The 25,000-nt window shown below is 43.8% G+C and overlaps 1 protein-coding gene across 1 annotated transcript in view; it reads right to left on the bottom strand.

Annotated features, from left to right (window-relative positions):
• Positions 1-19,533: 19,533 nt before the first annotated feature.
• nhlrc2 (NHL repeat containing 2) overlaps positions 19,534-25,000 on the bottom strand; it is a 52,731-nt gene continuing 47,264 nt past the window's right edge. Inside the window, exon 12 of the mRNA XM_063221448.1 lies at positions 19,534-20,627. Coding sequence (XP_063077518.1) covers positions 20,341-20,627 — 287 coding nt within the window. The 3' untranslated portion in view covers positions 19,534-20,340. The remainder of the gene's footprint in view (positions 20,628-25,000) is intronic.

The following is a 25,000-nucleotide window of genomic DNA, read 5'->3' as shown; positions in this document are numbered from 1 at the left end:
TCAGAGAGTCTTAAATGAGAATAACCCCATGTTGTTTTTTCCCAAAGACATTTTAAAATACTGACAAGATCAAACCGACCAAATCTCCAAAACCCTAAACTTTTGTTTCTTCTCATCACACACCCAGTATGTCCTCAGGTAAGCTTTAACCAAAATCCCTTTTAGAGACACTTTAGAGATATTGGGTGTCACTAGTTACACCCAGATAAACCTTTTGAGTGTTAGTGCTGGAAAGAATCGGGCTAAAACCGTTGTTAGCCTGCACTGAGTGTTATTGCTGGGGGGAAATCTGTTTGAGCCTTTGTATTACTAGCTGTTAGCGCGTGTTTGCAATGTGAAGAGGCATTAACCCAGCGAAGACTGATTTTTCTGTCGATATTACCCATCCAAGCATCAGGGGTAGAAGTTTAAGTCAGCCAGTAAGGTTACGCTTGGGTGTTGGGGCAATGTTAGCCATGTGAATTGGTTATTGGTAGCTCATTTTGATAGAACCTTATGCACAGGCACATGCATGAAAAAATCATCAAACTGATAGCATTAAAGGGGTCCTATTATGCTTTTTCATGCCCACTACCCTTTTATTGGGTTACACAGCATCTGTTGTATGTAAAAGCTTGGTGAAAGCTGCATTTCACAAATTGTCCTCTTGGGGGAGAATTTCTCTGCCGCAGGAGCGCTATTTCTCAACTGCCAGAGAACGCGTGGTTGGGTTTTCAACATTCTATAGCTTTTGTTTCCTGTACGGGTCTACGTCATGCTGTACCTAACATTGCTGCTTATGGGATGGAGTGTTGACGATGTCACAGACCATTTATTAATTGCAGAGACAGCAGATCTAATGCGCTCGTCTGTCCATTTGTTAATAGCAGCCACATAGCCTATCTGAATTTGACAGTGTTGTGATGAGATGTATCTTATTTGTGAATACATCACTCAGTGTACAAGAATAGTGTTCCCTACAAGGATAGTGTAGGATTTCGCCATCCACAAGTTGATTCCATCAAGCATGGTTTTTTTTTTCAATTCATAAATCGGCTCCGTCAAATAGGATACAGCATTGGTCTAGGCTGTAGGCTACACTCATCTGTGGCCTAAGTTATATATATTTTTTGTTTGATTGTGATATTAAAGCTGCATTTTACATTAATAAAATACCGTAGGTAAGCTTATGGCTAACGGGTCAGAAACAGTTGAATGGGGAAGGTCGAAAACGCGTTAACACAGTTGCGCACCGAGAATCCAAAACACTTCCAAGTGGGTGAAAGACTCGAATCTCTCCTCTCTTTCTCTATTCGCTTCAGGACCGTTTTGCATATGCTGTTGACAAGACTAACTTGTGTTTGTTAAGATGTGAAAACCCTACACGTTTATTGCCTTTTGAAGCATAACATTAAGTAGGCTAAAGACGTGCGCTGATTTTATCCAAATAGGTCTATCACGACTTGACCAGTAGCCGTTTGCATCAGCAATGTTGGCAACGCTTAGCCAGTTAGTATAGGCTATGCATAGGCTACAATTCAGTAATTAAAATGCAACGCAGTATTGTTCATATCTGCAACTGCAACGTGAATATTGGCTTGATGTCGTTTAAAAATGGTCGCGTCGTCGGGCGGCATGCCAATAATGAAACTGAAACTGGAGCGGATATTGTTTAAAAAAAAAAAAAAAAACTCCTAGCCTGTCGATAAATGCAAACAGAAAAACCACGAAACCGAGACTAGGCCTAGGCGTTATTATAAGACCAGTCCAGCGGGCGCGTCATTTCTGCCGGGGACTAAAAGAAATGCAGTTACTAAAATGAAACCATGCACCTGAAAATACTCTGAAATTTATTTTTATGAAGTAGCCTATCGCCATTGTGCATTACCTACAGACAACGAGCAAACAAGAACTCATTTTTAAAAGCCAACAGCAACGCGTGCGCTCAGTATTCAGTCTGGCTTGCAAATAGACCACAGGACGCATTTGAGCACGGAGTTCATATCACAAATAGGGTGTCACGATATCTCTGACGGACGTTGAATTGATAGGTTTGAGTCCGACAAGTCGTGCCGCTTGTCTTACTGGGCGCACTCTTTCAATTTCGGATTGCGTCTTTGACAGCCAGACAGGGGCTGCCGCGGGAGCGAAGAAAATGTCAACAACTTCACTGAATAAATATCATTTTAACGGTGTACAGCAATTACGGATGATTAGCTTATTGGATAGCCTATTTTATGAAGGTTAACTTGCCATTAACAAGGAAAGGTGATCTGATTTCAATCCTCCCCGATAATATTATTTGTGTCTTCAAATTTCCAACTGTCAACTGCAGATCTAGACTCCCTAACGACCAGGGCGACACTTGTCTGTTTGCGAGCAGTAAACTTGGCTGGTAACCTTTATGCCTACAGTATGCAAGGCTAGACAGCGGGTTAACCAATCAGGCCCCTACTGTTGCGTTAATAGCCTAATGTTTGAGATAAAGATAGCCTACTTCAGCGCAGGATATCAGAAATAAACAAGACAGCGCAGATGGCTTTTAGTTTAAAAAAAAATATGGCCACAATCGCGTTATTACGCATCATATGCAATATGCGTATTATTTCAGGAAACCTCAAATCGGACGCAATAGCCTGTAGGCCTACCCAGCACTTTCAAACCTTTCTCAGATTTATGGTAGCCTAACTGTCCCAAGCGATTACGAAATCAAATTGAAGCCCATGCACGGAAGACACGCATTGGATAGGGACTGGGTTTCAGCAAATGACACAGCAAGGCGCACAAAAGTAAGGGTTAATAAGTTGTATAACATAACGTGGGACTTATGATTCGTCCTTTTCAGATTAATTGTGGACATTGGGTGAACTATTTGGCTTTCAACTTTAGACATAGGCTACAGGGTTGGATTCCAGGTCAAAAGCAGCTGTGCTGCTGACGTAATATTAGTAATAGAATGCTTGATGAAACGCTCCATGCTGCGCCGAGATTTCAGAATGTTGACGGTCTAACATTCTGCACTTCCACGCGTTTCAAACAGGCGGCGTAGGGTGCATGTACACAATGATAAAAAATAATGGACATGAAAACAAGTGGTCATTCGAAATTAACTCCACTAACCACAGTAAAGCAAAATATTAACAATGAAAGTTATTCTAAATAACATAATAGGGCCCCTTTAAAAAAGTTCTGGAATACTCTGTTCATACGTATTCCGTGGACATTCACAATGACTTAAGACATCACTGCCACCTGGTTAAAATTGGAATATTTCTCTCATATAACAGCGCTCATTGGCTCTCTGAGTCTTTGCTAACTTATGTTGTTTGTATTGTGAGTGAGGGGCATTAGGCCAGAAAAGCCCGACGTATTGTCAATATTACCAAACTGAAACAAACCAATCCTTGATCAGGGGTAGAAGTAAGAGTTAGATTGGGTTTGGTGGTTGGGGCTATGTTAGCTATGTTACTAGGTTACAGGAAGCACATTTTGACACAACAGCTTATGTCAGTATGGCGTGGTTGCTTGCTTGGTGTGACGTGGTTGCATTGTGACTAAGGGTCGTCAGTACCTATCTAGCCATATACAAACAATCATTCATCGGGATAGAGGTTAGTGTTAGGTTTGGAGATTGAGGCTACGTATATTCAACACAGCAGTGGTAACACTTTATAATTATGGACGCATAAAAAGCATTATAAAGACTAATGATGAACAAAACATTAACAAATGTTTATAAATGACTGGTAAATGTATTTATTTATCAAACATTTACATTTTTTGTAAATGACTAAAAACACACTGTTAAAAGGTTTGTAAAATCTTTAACATTATTTAAAGATATTTTCTTAAGTCTTTATAAAAATGGGTTGAGAATTAAAAATGTTAATGGTTTGTTTGTCATTAGTTAATAATTTGATAAGTCTTTTTAATGCTTTTTAAAGTGTTACCACAGCAATCCATCGACAATACAAACTCGCTGCTGGTTCACAGTCTTTGCCAGCTTGTGGTGGTGTTTGCATGGCAACTGAGGAGGCATTAGCTCAGCTTGGCGAAGCGTGGTTGTTGTGGGTCTCTCGAAGGGGAGTGAGGTGTGAAGGCTTGCTGATTAGCGGGGGGGTTAACAAGCCTGTCATGCGAGGGCAGGGAGAGGACGACCTGGAGGATTGATGCTGTAGAGTCAGACAAGACATGATGAAAGGTGTGGATGGGGGATGAGGAGAGAAGAAGGAGAGAGCATGGAGACAGAGGTGGGGGTGCAGGGAGGGATGGAGTTAGCATGGGGGGGGTGAGCATGGAGGCCAGGGTTTGTGAGGGGTGGCATGGGGGGAGAGACAGAGACATGATGAAAGGTGTGTTGGATGGGGCCTGCGGAGGAAGGGAAGAGGGAGTGAGCATGGAGGTATGGGTGGGTGATGGGGGGATGGGGGATGCAGCGTTTGGAAATTGAAGACAAGCCTGGATCATATTAAAGCCTGTGCTCGCCCGACCATCATTCATTCTCTGAGTCAAATCATGGAGGCGAGAAATGCAATGCTCTAGCTGTGACCGGACCAGACCTGGGGTGCATTTCTCGAAACCATAGTTGCTAACTATGTTAGCTACTTTGTTGTTTGCAATGCAATTTCCCATTGACAACTACCCAAGTTGCTAATTACTCACCACTATGCTTTCGAGAAACGTACCCCTGACTGGGCCGTCATCCTGTGGCCTATCGCTCACCCAAATGACCTCTTCTATGATTGGGGAAGGCGTTCCTGTTCCCATCCTCCCAAATTTGCGGGACCATACAGGAGATTGACATCGAAGGGCATCGCCTATGCTGTCCTTAATACTATTGTCAATACGCCTCATTTGTAAGGAATATTTCAAGACAGGCGTCCACACACGTGTGTGTGTGTGTGTGTGTGTGTGTGTGTGTGTGTGTGTGTGTGTGTGTGTGTGTGTGTGTGTTAGGGGTGGTACGGTTCACAAATGTCACGGTTCGGTCCATATCACGGTTTCAAGGTCACGGTTTTCGGTTTTGTACGGTTCTGTTTTTTTTTTTTTTTTCTTAAATAAAATGTATTATATAAAAATTTGAATGAAAATGTAAGCTTATCATGGGTATGTTGAATTTGACTTCATTTAACCCAACTGAAAGAGGAAAGATATCAATGATTTTAACATGCTTCCATTTATTTCACAAAAAGGGAGAACTAAGTCCTAACTTTTAAGTTGACAAATATTCAAATATTACATGCTATAACACATTTGACGTGTAAAAATAAAACAGCTACACTCCTGTAGGTAATGGGACCATTAGGTCAGTGTAGTATGACTATTTTGGTTAATGACACACTGAGAACGAATTGGACTTTTATTTTGATACCGCTTTTTGCGAGTTTTGCGCTTATGAATCAGTTGCTTCCTATCATGAAACTGCCGGCCGTGAGAAGCATAGAAGTAAAATCAGAAGTCAAATTCAATTTTAAGTGAACAAGTGATAGGGTTATGTTATGTTAAAATGCGAAAGTTAAGGTAACAAATAATTTTAAAAGATGTTTTTTTTAGAAGTGTATGCACAAGAATGTTTCACAAAACTCCTGTGAAGCTGAGCCTTTTAAAACAGTCAAATTTTATTTTTGTTATAGTGTTAAACATCAATGTTAACTAGGCAACAGCACAAAGTCCCCTTCCGTCCATCAGAGTTTAACTAGCTACATATAATTAGGCCTACAGTTGACTGCAGTTAAGGACAGCACAGTGAATCTGATGGATATGTTCAATTATCTCGCATTTTGCCGTCCGGAATCCCCATTCAATGCCACGTGGATATAGCCTACACTAGGCTACTGTAACGTAGGCCTATTAAGTCATAGTCTACTTTGTTCTGCTAATCTGTCATTGTTTGTAAATTCATGTTCATTTAATTTAAAATGGTCAGCATAAAGGCTGGGAACAGTCACTTGCGCTAACGTGGAGAGAGACGGGGGAGAGGGTGACGCTGCTGACCAACCTGCACTTGCTTGTGGGCTACTGTAGCCTAGTCAGCTGGCGCATGCTGTTACATTATGTCTTTCAGTTGGCTGATAGAAATCAGTCTTTCCACACTCAATATCCTACATAGTCTTTGTGTTTTATGCTTGTAAAAGTAGTAGGATTTTAATAGCGTCGTCCGCCGGTGGTCACTCTATTTTTTTTTTTTTAAACCGTGGGCACCGTGCGGTTGCCCACTACCCCGTTCCGTGACATGCAAACCGTACGGTCTCGGTTTGCAACGCAAACCGTACCATGCCTAGTGTGTGTGTGGTAAAGGAGGGGAGGGGTTTGTGTGGATTAAGATGGTACGGAGCTCTTAGGCTACAGGTTGCTGTAGGCCCCTACGAAAGGCAAATTACATAGACAGGGTCAACATGCAAAGCCAGGGACAGGTAACATTTCTGTCAACTGTAGAGAGGAGATTTAATAAGATTTCCAACTCTTTTCCAAAAAGCTTTTTTGGCATCCTACCAACATAATTTATGAACGGAATAGCGTACGACCACCAAATTTGGAGATGATCTACATAAAAAACATAATTTTGGTGCCATTATTTGACATTATGACATAATTATGACCTCATTGTCTGATTTTATTGCCCAGAATTTCACCATAATGTATCTCAAACTTACTGTCAGTAATGCACCTCAATTTAAATGATTATAATTTAAATGATGAACCATTTAAATGATTACGGTATATATAAACTTATAACCAAGTTTTGAACATTGAAAGGTAATTTAAAAGGTAACAAATGCCAATTATTTTGATGTAAATGGGAAAAAAGAAAGACATTTGGATTATAACACTACAAAACTGAGTTGCGTAATAATTTGGAACAGAGCACTTTTGGGCATTTCAAGTTTTTTATTATTTTAAAAAATACCGTTATTATTGGAAGGTTCGGTCAAAAACGCTTTAATTGTACTCTAATGGCTGATGACTTGAAAATTATGACGACTGTCATTTCTATTGATTATTTGGGGAAACAGCGAAAAATTTCATTTGCGTAATAATGTGGAATGCGGTGTAGATTAGGTAAAGTGATGTTAATGTAATGGAATATTTATACGATAAGTAGTATTAGATAAGGAAAGTACACTGATGAGGCTTATGGTGCATTCCAGTCCAAAATCATCCTAGTAGGAGATCGCACTTATCCTACCTGGACATTTCAGCTGCCGTTCCTGACAGTTGAAGTGGAAGTTCTACATCCATGGCAACCGCCGCGGTTGAGCTGACTTTAGCGAGGTGTTTGATACAAACCAAAAAAAAGCCATAATAGTTACTCTGTCATAATGTTACATTTATGTTGACACAATATCATGCAATAACACGAAGATTATGCTGAGTAAAATGGCTGTGTTTGGAACAGCTGCATAAAAGAGAAATGGAGTTTCACTATTTATTGACATTTTAAATAACGGCTCCATGGGCGCTGCCATTATTATCTGACTTCGATTCTGCGAGTCACCCCGACCTCGCTAGTTGGAGCTCTCACTTCGACTGGCGTTCCAGAGCGTTTTTCGTAGTAGGAGGTTGGATAAGTGCAATCTCCTACTAGGATGATTTGGGACTGGAATGCACCATTAGGCCTGCATCAGTGATCTTTGGTCAGAGATACCTGTCAGAAAACTGTTGCCATGGCAACAGCAAAAAATTATAAACCTAATCTTTTGGTACTTTTGGTACCAACCAACCCTATTTCCTCCAGTCTGGATAGGATTAAGATGGTTCGTTACCCTAGGCTACAGGTTGCTGTAGGCCCCACGAGTGTGTACCGGTATGTGTGTGTGTGGCTCTAGCCTGGCTTTCTGTGAGCATATGGTCCGGCCTACTCTCGCGGTCAAAAAAAATCTCGGAGGGAAATATCAAAGGTCGTGTTAAGCTCATGTGTTCGTGAAATGTCATATGCCTCTCTCTGTATGCTACTGATTGAAGCCACACCACAATCGATCAGATCACCCATTCCTTCACTCACATGCTAACTGCACTGGTGTGTCATCACTCGTCATTGGGAATGCTAAAAATTGATTGGTCCCATATCCCGATAGCATTTGAAATGCTTTAGATGGTATGTGGTGACCAGACTAAAAGAGGATTCAAAAGTAAAAGAGTATAATGTTTCTATGGGTAGGTGGACCCAGGCAGGTTACTACCTTTTACCCTGTGTGTGTGTGTGTGTGTGTGTGTGTGTGTGTGTGTGTGTGTGTGTGTGTGTGTGTGTGTGTGTGTGTGTGTGTGTGTGTGTGTGTGTGTGTGTGTGTGTGTGTGTGTGTGTGTGTGTGTGTGTGTGTGTGTGTGTGTGTGTGTAATTTTTTGCATTTCTGTATTTTTGGAAGCTGAGAGACACCTTAATTTCCTTCGGGAGTAATAAAAGTACTCTACTCTACTCTACATGTCACCCAAATGACCTGTTCCCTGATTGAAGAAATCCTGATTGAGGAATGTTCCTGTCCCCATCATCCCAAATTGTCTGGACTGACGAAGGGAGATTGACATGGAAGGATGCCTGTCATCTGCTGTACTGTCCTCTCTCTGTCAATAAGCCTCATTTGTAAAGACTCATGTACACACACACACACACACACACACACACACACACACACACACACACACACACACACACACACACACACACACACACACACACACACACACACACACACGTCAGAACCAGTCCCTATTGCAGCAAAATGGGAGTACGCACACAACGAAAATCCCATGACTCCAGGGGGACCAATCACAATCGCTCTTCCCTGGGGAGCACTAAAACCTTTTTACTGTTGACACAGGGATGACCTGCATCACTAATACCAGACAATCAATACGCACGCACGCACGCACGCACGCACGCACGCACGCACGCACGCACGCACGCACGCCACACACACACAGCAAGGAACAGGAGTGACATGTAAAATGCTCTATACTGGGAGCAGGGACAAGCAGACATGCGTACAGTAGCACACAATTAGGAAAACAAGTACAAAAGCTTGACAAATACCAATATCCAGTATGAAATGCAAAACTTGTTAAAAAGGAGTACACATACATGCGTTTTTGTCCGTGTGTGCCTGTCTCTTTTCTCTCTCTTTCTCTCTCTCTCTCTCTCTCTCTCTCTCTCTCTCTGTGTGTGTGTGTGTGTGTGTGTGTGTGTGTGTGTGTGTGTGTGTGTGTGTGTGTGTGTGTGTGTGTGTGTGTGTGTGTGTGTGTGTGTGTGTGTGTGTGTGTGTGTGTGTTTATTGTCAGCATCTTTTTGTGTGCAAGTTTAGGTGAAGAACAGCTGAAAGATGAAAAGATCCATAGTCTAATTCAGAGATAATCAGCAGCGGTTCTACACATTAGGGTGCCCTAATGGAAATATGGACATGGGACATTCTTATATTATTTTTGCAGGGTTTTTTTATGATGATGGGGCTGACTGTTGGGAGCCACATACAGAGAGCAGATTTGGTTCCTACTGCTAAAACCGTCTCTGCAATCAATATCATACATCTCTTTGCGCGTAGGGGACTCAGGAGGGAGGGAGCACCACTCTAAAAGCCTTGTGTTGCATGCAGGGAAACTGACAGGGGGGCAAAGGGGTCACTTGTCATGGGCCCAGGGAGAAAAGGGGCTCAGAATTGGGTCCTCATTATATTGTATGCATTCGGTCAGGGGCTCTTTTAGTTGATTTTGTGCCGGGCCTGGCCACAGCTGTCAGCGGCCCTGGTTGCGTGTGTGGGCTCTGGTTGTGTGTTGCCCCTGTGGAGACACTCTCTGAACCTTTTTACCGAGTGCGAAATTAGATAAGACACCCACTGACAGGTGAGGGTTTGCACTCATTATTTTTGCACTCAACACTGAGGTGTTAAATTGATTTGCAACGATTTTATATTAGAAATGTTATTAGTCAGTGTGACAGTGTAATACTTTCTCGCCTTCCTCTGTCTTTCTCGAGCTCTTGTGGCAATACACTTTTGAACATTTTTATGACACAGATTTTACACTTTCAGTTAGTTTTACCATGTGTGAACCTGAATGGACCTTCACTGCATATGCTTTGACAATAAACAATAAATGAGGACAACAACATTTCAGTTTGGGAATAAAATTCTGGGCCCTGTTTTTCGCTGGGCCCAGGCCAGCTGACTCCTTTGCCGCCCCCTGTCAGCTTCCCTGGTGACACGAGTGCTGTAAAACAAACTGCCCCTATTGCTAGAAGGTCTGGCAGCTATTAATGTAGAAATGTTGATGTGGTGCGACTGGGCGAATAGACCAGTCGCGACGCGGTTGAAGCGACAGAGAATCACTTCTGTGCAGCAAGAGCGATACGAGGGATTGAAGTGACTAGAGTATGTCCGTTGAAAGCAGAACACAAGCATTCCAACATTCCCATTGGCTGTGGTTACTGACCTCTATATAGTCATTGGCTGTGGCGGCTTGTCGCCGAACTGCATCATAGCTCATTTGCATAACATTCCCAGGAGTTCAACTACAAACTGTCGCTCTCGTCGCACGAATCGCCTCTAGTCTCCAGAATCGCTTTTGTTGCGCGACTCAATACAAAGTCAATTACTTCCGTCGCTCGCCTAGCTCATGTCACAGCTGGTCTATTCGGCCGGTGAGGGTTGGATTAAGATGTGTCAGGGGCCCCTAGGCTACAGGTTTTTGTAGGCCCCCAGTAATCATATTTATGCACATACTCTTGCTATATTGGTTTGGCATTGGTAGCTCACTGGTACTGTACATTGTCTGCAACTTTCATGTGAGATGCGAAGAGAGAAAATCCTTGACAAATTGAAGTGTAAAGCGTCACAGTTCCGAGCTAAAATCAAAGACAATACTGTATGTCTAGTGGAGAGGACAATTAACAAGATTTAACATTTAAATGAATCCTGCATCTTTTTGAAATGAATGTCTTTCTTTCACTTTGACCCGCCAGGTCCCCCCTGTCCCTGAGGCAGAAGCCATAGTTTCGGAGTGAGAGGTCTGCACACTTAAAATCCTTTTTGTTTTCATTTATTATGTCATGACTGTGAATTTGATGAAGACTGTTGAAGTCGAAAAGTAATCCAGCCATGAAATAATAAAAGAAAACAAAAAGGATTTTAATGAGTGCGGACCTCTCACTCCGAAACTACAGTCAGCCTTTGTCCTGCACCTTTTCCTGGGATGTGCACAACAATCTTCACCTTCAACAGAAGCCATATATAGCCTGTGAGTTAATCCAGCCCTGAAGACTAGTGACAAGTAACACACCACAGGTCTCTTCAAACTCCTGTTCTAGGAATGAACATTCGGTAAACGTGAATCAGATCGGATCTGAGCTCCCTCCTGTTGTGCTCTGTCCTGTCATGTCCTGCACTCTCCTGGTCAGTTTCAACCAACTTGTATTTTAATTGACTCACCCCCTCCCCATGCAACACACTGTTTTCGTCTGAAATGGAAAATTCAGTTGCTCTACTCTCTGGCTCATGCTGTACTTCTCACCCTCGGGGTGAAAAACACAAAGTGTCTCAAGAGCTCTGGAATTCTAAGCGCCTGTGAAAAGTTTGAAAGCGGTGTCACCCTCACCTGGCAGTTCTTTTCCTTTTTCGCCGAAAAAGGAGAGGCAGGGGACTTTTATTCAGCAACAGCTGGCATTTCCTGAACGGCTTTCTCCAGTCCCTAGTCTACTTGGGGGTGGGTGGTAGTGGGGCAGGCTGGATGGACTGAGATGAGAAGTCAGACCAGGTATTTTAATAAATACTGATTATTTCCATCATTGAGGGTAGGGACAGGCCAAAATCATCAACAGTCCACCGGGCAAATGCCCTGTATGGGCTGTAGGCTATTTTAGCCATGAGTGGGTGGGCGCGTGGGGTTGGGCCTGGCCTGGACTAATCTGGCATACAGGGCTTTTCCCAGTGGGCCGACGATCCCCGGGGGCCAATGCTGTTGTTGTTTTTTTGTGCGTATTTTCTTAAATTACATTACAGAAGGAGCTACTGATTGTTTACCACGGTTTATTGACCGCGCCATGCAAGGTTCTTGCAAAGTCTGAGCAATCTCCATCTATCACTCATTAACATCTCATGGAGGTTGCATGATGGTAATAAAACAAGGGGCTCTAACTGTTGGTCACTTCATAAAGGCCAATTTGGACTAGACCCCTTATGACCATCATGACATGACTTTCCCTTACTCAAAATGTTAATGGCCATATCATTACATGTATCCTGCATAGCAGTGAGTACTGTAAATGTGAAGAGCGTACCAAAGTGTGGCAGTGGGGAAAATGAATGTGAAGTGCAGGAGAGGAGTTGGTATTCACCTCAGATCAAGTGGAGAAATGCAGTCTGTAGCTTATTCTCTTACTAAAAAAAAGGTTTATCGCACCATGCCAAACAAATGCATTTTAGCTCTGGATGGTTTGACGCCGGAATGCGCTTGTTTGGAATATGGTACAATGAATCTTTAGAGAGAGAAATGAAGTAATTTACTTTTTTGGCATTGCCGTATTGGCTGATTAACTACCTACTCTGTGTATGCCACTTCACAGATGCAACACTTGATGGTTGATGCTGAAATGCATTTGTTTGGGACATGGTGCCATAAACCTTTAAAAGGAGAGAATAAACTAGCGAGTGTGTTTTTTTTCTCTAATGTATCTGATTCAGTTAATAGGCATCCCCAGTAGCACCTAATCAGTGGTTCTCAACCTTTTTTGAACAAACGTCCCTTCACCTCATATGCCTCCCAACATCCCCTTGAAATAATCATAAACCTGACAATGCCCCCCTTAATATTAAAACATATAAGAGACTAATCACCCCCCAATCACAACTAAGCACTCAGTTGTATCCTCCTCAACGCACACTTCCCCGCTGTAGAGCCCCTGTTGAGAAACACTTATCTAAATCATCTGAGTTGTGGCGTGCCTACAATTGTTACTCACTTTGGCTTCAGCTGCCACTCTGGTAATTTTACCTCTGTTTAGGACATGGCGCCATAAACACATTAAACAATAGGCTAGAAAGGGTGCAATTTTTAAAAACATACACAAAAAAATATCTGTCAGTTTGAGTGGGCCCTATGTTTTCGCAGCTCATTTTGGTCTTATCAGGGTCTCTGGTAACTCACCACTTCTCCCCAGATCTCTATCACACAGTGTTAATGATACCAGTGCCTGACCCAAATATGTGATGAAAACATGGTGGTGTAGGTGGTGAAGGGAAAGAAGATACTTCCAAATGTCCCCAAAATGTGAGTCAGCCAGCCCAGAGCCATACAGAAGGGAGAGTTACGCGATTGGAGGACCAGGAATTAAATGGCAGCTCCGCCTTTCAGCGAGATAAGGTTGTTCCTAAAGCGGCTGTCTTTCCATAGACTCAACATAGAACCACCACATTAACAGCTAAAAATAAGGACTAACGAACTATACTGCGGGGTAATCGCCACAAATATGTAAACCATCAACTGTCTCTGTGGTGATAATCTCAACAGTTTTACCATCTGTGATGTTTATCTGAAGTTATTACTACGAACAGCAAGTCTTGTCATATTCCCTGCATTGCATCGCATTGCATTTGCTGTGTGCTACGCCCACTACTAGGAACTAACATTCGCAACGCTGAGCAGTACTCTCGTCTTCTCCTTTTACTTGTGGCCTCGTGCTTTGCTGACGCGCAGGGGCGCAACTACTCTTTTCTGGGGGGTATGCAAGAACTATTTTGGTGCCCCCCCCTCCCAAAAAAAACACTTAATAATTATTTGATGCCCTCCAACGCCCTCTATTTGGCGCCCCCCTCTCTCTGACGCCCCCCTGCAACGCATACTTGGCATATAATGTAGTTGCGCCCCTGCGACGCGCCACCTCTGAGGAGGAAACCATAAAGCAGGGGTTGACTGAGGGCCAAAATCAAAATCTGGAACAGTCACTGGCCGAACATTTATGCGTACTTAAATTATGAGTACATGCACTTCATCCCATCATATACTGTATGTTAGTTCAAATGTGCCTGCACATTCTGTGACACATCAAATTTCATGTTCAAGTTTTGTTACACTATATATTAATGTTGTATGTGGGCCAACTGTAATCCACATTTGGAATGATCTCTCGGGCCGTATTAAATGGCTCCACGGGCCAGACTTGGCCTCCGGGCCTGAGTTGGACATCCCTGCAGTAAAGTTTCCCTGTCTTAGAGCGTATCAGCTGGGGCCTCATTCAACGCCCCAATTGCAAATGAGAAAATTACCTTTGAATTGTGCTTTTCCGTGATATTGAATGAAACTTGAATCGTCATATTGACGTCATGCCTCGCGTCACCCAGCCACAAGCAAAAGGCGAGGACGGGAGGTACTATATTATACAGAGTTGGGCCCCCCCTATCTGCACCTGGTACAGCATCTTTTTTTGTCCTCCCAACCCCTAACTTCTCCTCCTATTCGTTCCTCTTTTGTAAACTCTGGAGAATTTTTCGCCCTCTCTCTCCGTCTCCACTCCCCCATAGGCATCATCCAGAGTTCATCGCCTAGAGAGGTAATTAGCAAAATGAATGGTTTCTGGTGGAGGCAGCAGTGGTCAATGCATGTGTGTTGTGAGTGTGTATGAGCGGTGGGAGGGATGAAAGAGAGAGAGAGACAGAGACAGAGACAGAGACAGAGACAGAGAAAGAGACAGCGATGTTGCGAGCGCTGGGAATAAAGTAACCTTTGTGTCCAGAGAATCCACACAAAATCCTTCATCCTCTCTGGACAAACCAGCCATCACTTAAAAGCACTGAGTCACAGAATCATAATTTCTCTTTCCCCCCATCTCTTCCCGCTAACAAGATCCAAACCCTCTCATCTATTACATCCAATTCTATTTAAAACATAACATTGCCGGGTGGACCATAACACTGGCTGGGAGACATCTCGCCCCTTTTTCCCAGAAAGAGGAGAAAGATGAATGGACAACTCAAAGACAGTTAAAAAAACAATTTTTTATTTGTATTATTGTTACACCGAAGCAGATAAAGTGCGAGAGAGAGAGAGAGAGAGAGAGAGAGAGAGAGAGAGAGAGAGAGAGAGAGAGAGAGAGAGAGAGAGAAAGAAAGAAAGAAAGAAAGAAAGAAAGACAAACCCATGTCCTTGATGTGTACTACAGTTCGGGGTAAGAGCGCCACCTTGACAGCAAGTCGGCGGTGTGTGAACGGCATACTTAATGCTGTACTTATGCAACCAGGACACACACACACAAACACATATTATGAATGCAAATATCTATGCAAACACCTAAATATATGCAGACATCCATTCATTCAATTCAGTCAGCTACCTCACTCCTACTCAGCAGAGTAGGGCCACATTTATTGCTTAGGCCAGTGAAGTACTGTATGTAAGTCACTGGCTTGGACTGCGCGAAGCAGGGGGGGATATTCCAAGAAGTTTAGTACACCAGGTCAAGTTAACCTTCAGGTAGCGGTAAATCTCCTGATAGGAGTCCTCATACAGTTCTCATTTTCTTAAAGGGACACTGTGCAGGAAATGGTCAAAAAAGGTGCAACTGCAACTGTGCTGCTCATTGAAACTGGGTTGGCTATTACCAAATTTGATATTTACATGAAAGTTTACTAAGTAATAAACAAATATTTTCTAGTATGGTCCAAGTAGTCATTTTTGCAGCTAAAAATGGCTATTTTTGGAAATTCAAAATGGCGGACCATGGAGAAGATCCCCCTTTTCATGTATGAAAAGTGCAATTTTTCCAGTCATAATGAATACTTAGAATTTGATGGTGGTGGTAAGTATTCATGAAAAAGGTAACATTAGTGAATGGGCAGCATGAATTCTGGAAATAAACAACTAAAAATCCCACACAGTGTCCCTTTAACTTAAATGCCACACATGGGCTATCTTAGCAGATTTACCACTTCCTGGAGGTTAACTTATCCCTTAAAGGGACAGTTTGGTCAATTTCAACATGCAGTTGTATTGCTCACGCTACCCTTGACTTGTCAGTACCTGGTGATGCCACATTTTTCGGCTCAGCCCTTTCCGAGATATGAGCAATTCTAATGGGGGCAGCGTTTGTTTACATTTTTAAAAAATGAAACATAGGCCAACTACAAATATTTTCCCAAAAGGTACTGCTGTTTGCTAGTTGTCTGCTGATGTTTTATAACCTTTTGGATGTTTTTGGGAATAAATAAAAATGTTTTTTTGAAATGTAAACAAAGAGCTGCCCCCATTACAATGACCAGGATCTCGGAAACGGCTGAAGAAGAAGAAGAAAAAATCTCAGGCACTGACAAGTCCAGGGTAGTGTGAGCATTACAACTGCATGTTGAAATTGACCAAACTGTCCCTTTAACCAGCTTCTTGGAATAGCCCCAGGGTTACACAGTTTGACCAGGCTTACCATAATACAACTTTGTGCTTAGCCGCCCATAAATAATCGTTCATGACTTAACAAAAAAAGTATGCGCCTAGCCAGATGTAATATTATATTATGTATAAATACTTATCTTAAAAGCATATTGCTGCAGATTGCTTTTAAATACCGTACAATGAGCCTCAAGCACATATCCCTTAGGGGCTTATCCAAAGGCACTTCAGCCGAGTAAACATACTTACACAGTTAAGCAGTTTTTAAATACAGAGCACAAGGGAAACAAAAACAAATGACAAAGAAAGACTCGTCATTGACTGACGAGCAGAGGAAAACAAAACAAAAAAGAAGAGAAAAAAGAGAAAGATAAGGACTTGTCCCTCATGGGAGATTGAATGACATGGTGGAAGAACAAAAAAAAACCCTGAAATCTAGCGTTTGTGACCAACCACATGAAAAAAGGCTGCATGTTAGTCAGAGAGACATTGAGAAAATCGCCAATAAAGATTTGCTTTCCAGATTTTAGAGATCTCATTTTTTTTAAGAACGTGGAAGTTGAGGCCTTGAATACGCTACTCAATGCTTCAGAAAACAGTATGGGTTTGTGTACACAATTTGTCTTTAACTCATTGTGTCCTGGAGACATATACTCAGCATTCTGGTTCTTGAGATATGAGCCGTTTTATTAAAAAAATGGGTAAGTTAGAGCTGAATGAACACATTCTAAGGCAAAACGAGGGTCCTAGCTGTTAAATGTAACTCATTTCATGTGTTGTATGTGCTTCGAAGGCTGAGATATTTAGGATTTAATAGGCAGAGGGCACCTTTTCCCAAAAAGGGCTTAGGACAAAATGGGTTAAACATTATGTATTTTATACTGGCTTAATTATCCGTTTTCTTCTTTAAGATGAAGTCATTGATAGATTAATGATCAATTATCAATGTTTTAAGAACCAATGATTAACTCAGTATACTCCTGGGCCTACTTGTGGCCTGTTTTCTGGGACTGGTCACATTTTTCTCTGTCTGTGCTGGAACTAACTGCTGCCGGATGTTTAGTGACAGCGTCAGGCCTTTAGCTCTGCAGATAAAAGGCCGTTTCAGCTGTACTGACAGTTTGGTAAAACATCCACACCCCTTTCAAGGGAGTTTGGTTACAGGCTACCAGACTACCATGGTCTTACTCATACATGCCCAGACTGCATCACGCACACACGCACGCAGGCACACATGCACGAGCGCACGCACTAAGGCACATGCATGCAGTCGCATGCACGCACGTGCACACACACACACCCTCATAAACATCCCACACACACCCTCATAAACATCACACAGGTTCCAATAAAGCACACACATCACCATAAAGGACATACACCCACACGTAAACCTGTCCCCATCAGAAGAGTCCAATTTGGTTGAGTGACATTATGGGCATGAACAAAGACACACGTTTGACACAACCAGAAAGCCATAAATACAGTCGATCACGCTTCCACATTAGAACAATGCTTTTAAGGTTTTTTTTTGTTTTTTGCGAAGACTAGTTTTAAAAGGTAACCATCTCATCTAGTAGGTGCATTAGTTAAATTAACATGATGATAAATGACAACTGACACATACACATGCACACACGCACACACACACACATAAAGATGATGGTGTACACAAAACTTGCTGACACTAGTGCTGTGATAGTGCTTGGTGAACGTGTGGACCTCTATAGTCAACGCAGGGGCCATTACAGAAATACACATTAACCTTTTGACACCTCTCCACTCTCCTTTGAAAGTGGGGAAAGTGCAAGTAACCGTGCGACCACACAGACCGAAGCACAAGGCGTCAGCCATTTGAGAGCCCTCGCTTGATCAGAGGCTGGTGAGATGGACAAGCGTGTCCATCATGTGGCCAAATTGGACGTGGAGTGTTTCTCAAGAGTTGGTTGCTGAACACTACGTGGAAAACAACAAACAACACACAGACACACACACAATTCTCCATTCTCTCTCTGACACGCGCTTTCATTCCCTCCTCATATGGGTCTTAGTAGTCACGCTCAGCAGGCTTGTATTAGCTGTGATTCATACTGTATGCAGATCCATCAGTGAGGAGTTGAACAGTACCCAGAATTTTGCCGGGGACCGAATATTTGGACGAAGGAGATGGGAAAGGCAGGGGTGTCTTAACCGGGGGTAAAAGGGGCTCTGCAGCCTGGGCCCCTAGTATAAGGCAGGGCCCATTTCTTTAATTATGTGGGGGGGCTTTGTAATCTGCTTGTGCATACGGTCCCAGGAGTGCTAGTTTGGGGGTGACGGTGGAGTTAATCTTCAGAAGTTAATCTTCAGAAGATTGGGTCGTTGATTTTTTTGATTGTTTCAAAAAAACAAAAGCAGGTAGGAGGGAAATCGGATGGGGTGGAGGTTGGAGGAAAATGAGGGATCACCAAGTTCTGCTTGAAACATCAGACTGTTGCATTGGATTCATTATTCTCATCTTGCTGAAAAAAAGGCGCGTGTGTGTGTCGGTGTGTGTGGGTGTATGTTTGTGTGGTGGGGGAGGATCAGATTCAGCAGTTCTGTCACTGGTTCTGCAGTGATGCGTGTGGCAGACACCGTCCTTGGAGAGGGTGCATTTCTCCCCAGACGCCTATTTGGTTTATGGATCGGCCGTTACAAAGAGGCCGTCACACAATGGTTAAGACTTTTCCCCCCTCCTCTCTTTTTCTTTTCTTTTTTTTTGTCAAAATGGCACAATAGGGAACTCTCCGTTTCCATACAGATCCATTTCCCGCTTCCTAAAACAAAACTTGCACCCGCCCGACCCCACTTATGTACAGTGGAGGAGATCAGGGAGGGGTCCATCGCTAACCAGCCATTAGCCAGTTTCCTCATTATGTGTTCATTAGCAGAGCTCATGATTATTGTTTGTTTTTCTTCGTGGCGTTTCTTTATCTTTTTTTTTTGAAGTTTGTTTGCCGTACATTTTCTTTGTGTGTTTGTTTATTTTTTCAGTTTAAAAAAAGAAAAGAAAAAGCTGCTGGAGGTCATTTCCGTTTGATATTTACCAGCCGCTACTCCTGCCTGCTGCTGGGCGCTGTTGGTGGTGATTGAGGGGAGCAGTGGTGTCGGCGCGCCAGAAAACGTAGCTGCTCTTTATTATGTTTTTTTTTTTTCATTTCTTTTTTTTATGTGTGATTCTCTAATTTCTGACAGTGGTGTTGGAGGAAGTAGAGGCATCCAGAAGTTAAAGAAGAACCATTAAATTAATTTTCTCTTTTGTGTTTTTGTGTACAGTATTATTTCTGTTAAAAAAAAGTCTCCAGAGTGTACTTCTGAAAGCTGTGCACAGAGACTGTTCCCTTCTCGTTGGGGGTGTCCTGAACGGTTCTTCTATGGCTCACTTCTGGAAAGCGTGTGACAGAGATGGTGTTGGAGGAGGAGGAAGATGAATTGCAGAGGCATTCTGAACTTACTTTCCCCTGTGTGTGTATTTGTTTTATGTATAATTAAAAGGAAAAAAATACTTCTGAAAGGCGTGAGTCAGAGACACAGAGACGGTTCCCGACTGGGCATTGGGGGCTTCTAGGAAAGGGAGGAGAAGGCCTGAACGCCTCTGGAAGTTAGGCCTACTTGTGGAAGGCATGTAACAGACACACCGAGACTCTGGTGTCGGATGAAGATGAGGCTTCCTAGGGTTTGGAAGGGCACTTGCCTTCTCTTATGTGTAGTGTAAGTAAAAAAGCTACTTCTGAAGGCTTATAGGAGTTGCGAGGGCACCCCTGATCACTTCTGGAAGGCATGTGACAGAGACACAGAGACGATGGTGGTGTTAGATGAAGAGGAGGCTTTTAGGAGTTGGAAGGGCACCCTAAACTTACTTTCCCTTGTTTATGTGTTTGATTCATGTGTAATCGATGTAAAAAAAAAAGCTATTTTTAACCCAGTCGTGGGTTTCTCGGAGTTATAAGAGCAACCATGAACGCTCCTGGAGGTTACTACCTAGTTCTGGAAGGTGTGTGAGAGAGAGACCGAGACTGTGGCGGCGGCAGAAGACGAGGCCTCGAGGAGTTGTAAGGGCACCCGGAATGCCACGGCCTTCATCATGCAGGCTCCGCCCTGGCTGAGGCAGCAGTACACCCAGGCCGCCAGGGTCAGCGTGGGGGTCGCGGCGGGGTCAGGGGTCGCGGCCGTGACAACTGGAACGCGGGCGTGTATGGCCATCGGACCCGAGAGGTCGGAGATGTCACCGGTGACGGCCTGGGACTCCATCAGCAGCCACTCGTGGCCTGAGGGGGGAGGAAGAGGAGGACAACATGGTGTCAAAAGAAGGCATTCAATAATGCAGCAATTTGGATGCATTCAATAACACACCAATTTTGATGCATTCAATAATACAACACTTTTAATGCATTCAATTACACAGTAATTTTAATGCATTCAATAGCACACCAATTTGAATGTATTCAATAACACACCAATTTGAATGTATTCAATAATACATCCACTTTTTCAACAATACACCCATTCTTTAGGTCTTCTTTTGCCTTTGTTTTTGACGGGACAGTGGAGGAGAGACAGGAAATGAGTGGGGGGAGAGAGATGGGGAAGGATCGCCAAATAACCGGGGCTGGAATCAGACCCGCGTCGCCGGTGTAGTAACCCAGTGCCCTACCCTACGGCAGGGCCATAATACACTGATTTTAATCAATGTAGTAACACATCAGTTTTAATACATTTAATAACACACACATTTTAACACACATTGACTGTCACACAGTTTTTGGAATTTTGACTAGAATGTCCGCAATCCAGACAAACAGAGGAGGAGAAGGAGGAAGGGAGGATAAAGAGGAAAGAAGAAGAGGAATAGGGAAAAGAGGAGGAGGAGGAGGAGGATGCACAGGAAGGGGGTGGAGGAAGAAGAAGGGCAGAGGAGGAGAAGAAAGAGGAGGAAGGGCTCACTTCTACACTGCTGGACACTGAAAAATCAGCAAAAAATGAGAGAACAGAATGTGTATGGAATCAGCAAAAAAAAAAAACTTTCCGCGTGAGTAAAGCCTTTGTGATTTACTGATGCAGTAATATGTCAATTGTTAAAATGACCGTGCGAGACTGAGTAGTTGAGTGAATAAGTGAGTGAGTGAGAGAGATAGAGTGTACAGTAATGTGTGTGTGTGCCATATTTGGAGTTGGCCCATTGATCTCAAACGCACACACAATCTGTTGGAGAACTCTTAACGGCTCCGGATGGAATAAGCCAACAGCCTCTGAAAGGAGAATGGAGATTGTGTGTGTGTGTGTGTGTGTGTGTGTGTGTGTGTGTGTGTGTGTGTGTGTGTGTGTGTGTGTGTGTGTGTGTGTGTGTGTGTGTGTGTGTGTGTGTGTGCGTGTGCGTGTGCATGTGTGTGGACCAGTACCAAAGGCAGAGGTCAGTAGAGCAGGTGTTGAGGGGAATCAAAGCATTAGATTATCACTCTGTCTACACCTCATCTCACTCTCATAAACACCCCCAACACACATACAAACACATCCTCTCCGGCTCTCTCTCCGGCTCTATCTCTCTCTCTCTCTCTCTCTCTCTCTCTCTCTCTCTCTCTCTCTCTCTCTCTCTCTCTCTCTCTCTCTCTCTCTCTCTCTCTCTCTCTCTCTCTCTCTCTCTCTCACACACACACACACACACACACACACAAACAGAAACACACACACACACGTGCGCACACACACACACTCACACACATGCACTCACATTAACACAAACACACACACGCACAAACACACACACACACACGCACAAACGCATGCACACACACGCACAAACACACACACACACACGGTCTGTCTCCCAAATGCATACACACCGCTCCAGTCACACAGCTTGATTTACTGTCGGATTAGGGCCAGTATAACTCCAGGAGAGAGCATCATAAATCGCAGCGTTATATTAACAATTCAGAGCTGACTGAAATGTTTTGGCAACAACCAAAAACATTCCACTAAAACAAGAAGACTACCGTGACCCGGGCCCTAATGACACTGTAGTAAAGCAGCAGAGGAGAGGAGAGGAGAGGAGAGGAGAGGAGAGGAGAGGAGAGGAGATAGGTAGGGAGGGGAGGAGAGGAAAGGGGAGGAGAGGAAAGGGGAGGAGAGAAGAGGAGAGGAGAGGAGAGGAGAGAGGTAGGGGAGGAGAGGAGAGGAGAACAGAGCAGAGGAGAGGAGAAAAGAGGAGAGGAGAGGAGAGGAGAGGAGAAGAGAGCAGAGGAGAGGAGAACAGAGGAGAGGAGAGGAGAGGAGAACAGAGGAGAGGAGAGAAGAGAAGAGTGGAGGAGAGAACAGGACAGGAGAGGAGAGAGGGGGGAGGAGGAGAGGAGATAGGTAGGGAGGGGAGAGGAGAGGGGAGGAGATAGGTGGGGACGGGAGAGGAGAGGAGAGGAGAGGACAGGAGAAGAGAGGAGAGGAGAGGAGAGGAGAGATAGGTAGGGGAAGAGAGGAGAGATAGGTAGGGGAAGAGAGGAGAGGAGAGGAGAGGGGGAAAGCAGGAGAGAGATGGGTATGCAGTGAGGGAGGAGAGGAGAGGAGAGGAGAGGAGAGGGAGAGGAGAAGGAGGGAGAGGAGAGGCGAGGCGAGGGGGGAGAGGAGATAGAGAGGAGAGGAGATGAGGAGAGGACAGAAGAGGAAGGAAGAGAGAGGAGAGGACAAGTGACAGGAGGGGAGGGGATGGGGTAGGGGTAGGGAGAAGAGAAGGGGAGAGAGGAGAAGAGAAGGGGAGAGAAGAGAAGAGAAGAGAAGAGAAGAGAAGGGGAGAAAAGAGAAGAGACAGGAAGGGGAGAGACGAGAAGAGAAGAAAAGAGAAGAGAAGAGAAGAGAAGAGAACAGACAAGAAGAAAAGAAAAGAGAAGAGATGAGATGACATTACTAGAAGAGAAGAGTGGAGAGGCGAGGAGGAGGAATACAATTCACTGCCTCTGGCAAACACACATGGCATTTTTAGCCATTGGATACAGATGTATCTTTCTGAAAGGTTAGCTTTGTTCCATATTTGACATTTGAGTTGCCTTTTTTCCATTAGTGCTTTATTTATTCTGCAACTGGGTCCACATTTTATACTGAGTAACTATATTTAATATATTTGGGTTACTTTCATCTTGCAGCATGGCATTGGTATTGGCCTTTCTTGTGTGCCCATTCTCTCTCTCTCTCTCTCTCTCTCTCTCTCTCTCTCTCTCTCTCTCTCTATATATATATCATACACTAGCAGATGTTCATTCCCTTTGTCCTCTCTGCTATCTGCCATTCTTTCTCTATCTGCATCATATAGTGAAAGTTAAGGCAGAGAAGCAGGCTGACAGGTAGAGAGGCAGACAGAGAGGCTGGCAGACAGGGAAGCAGAGAGACAGACAGGCACAGGCAGAGGCAGAGGCAGGCAGACAGGGAGACAGGCAGCGAGGCAGGCAGGCAGGCAGAGAGACAGAGAGGCACAACATGTTCCAACTACCCGCTTTGGTGGGGGAGTAACAACAAGAACAACAACAGCAACAAAAAACATCATAGGTTGCTAAATGCTACCACCCACACATCTCTGCCTAGCCCTGCCCATCCAACACTCACATACACAAACACAAATACCAGCACAAAATGCAGGACACACACATGCATGTTTGCACACACTCTAACACACACACACTCCCACACACACAACACAACACACCAACGCAAACACATGTATTGCATATGCTCTCTCTCTGTCTCTCTGTCTCTCTGTCTCTCCCTCACACACACACACACACACACACACACACACACACACACACACAGAAGCACACACACACACACACACACACACACACACACACACACACACACACACACACACACACACACAACAATGCCAATACATACGTGTGTGCACAAGCACACACACAGAAGCACACACACAGTACGCACACGCATGTGTTTATCTCACAGTTGTTGTGCAATAAAACGGTACAGCATCTGTGGCCTCTGGCTTTCTAGTCAATACGGCAAATGGGCCTCCCGCTTAAGAGTAAAGCTAACCCTACACCCACCGGGGGTCTTCTAAATGTGTACGTTTGGCACACTGGAACGCTTTGAGTGATGATGTGCTTTTTTGCTGAACGCACTTGTATTGGGTATAAACAAATGAGTGTACCGTTTTATTGCACAACAACTGTAAGACAAACGTGTGTGTGTGTGTGTGTGTGTGTGTGTGTGTGTGTGTGTGTGTGTGTGTGTGTGATTTATGAACATACCGTAGTAATGAGTGTATTACCGTGTAAGTATAAGCGGATAAAAGGATGACCATGTGTGTGTGTGTGTGTGAGTGGATGAAAGGATGAACGTGTGTGTGTGTGTGTGTGTGTGTGTGTGTGTGTGAGTGGATGGAAGGATGAATGTGTGTGTGTGTGTGTGTGTGTGTGTGTGTGTGTGTGTGTGTGAGTGGATGGAAGGATGAATGTGTGTGTGTGTGTGTGTGTGGGCAATAGCTAGTATGCAAGTGTGAGTGACTGCAATAGAGAAGAAAAAATGAGGAGAGATCGAGAGGACGAAAGAGAGAGGGAGGTAGAGAGAGAAAGAGAGAGAGACAGAGAGAGAGGGAGAGAGGCAGAGAGAGAGAGAGAGAGAGAGAGAGAGAGAGAGAAAG

Source organism: Engraulis encrasicolus, chromosome 17 (genome assembly GCF_034702125.1).
Source record: "Engraulis encrasicolus isolate BLACKSEA-1 chromosome 17, IST_EnEncr_1.0, whole genome shotgun sequence".
In the NCBI taxonomy this organism is placed as follows: domain Eukaryota; kingdom Metazoa; phylum Chordata; class Actinopteri; order Clupeiformes; family Engraulidae; genus Engraulis; species Engraulis encrasicolus.
This window is presented reverse-complemented; position numbering and strand designations above follow the sequence as displayed.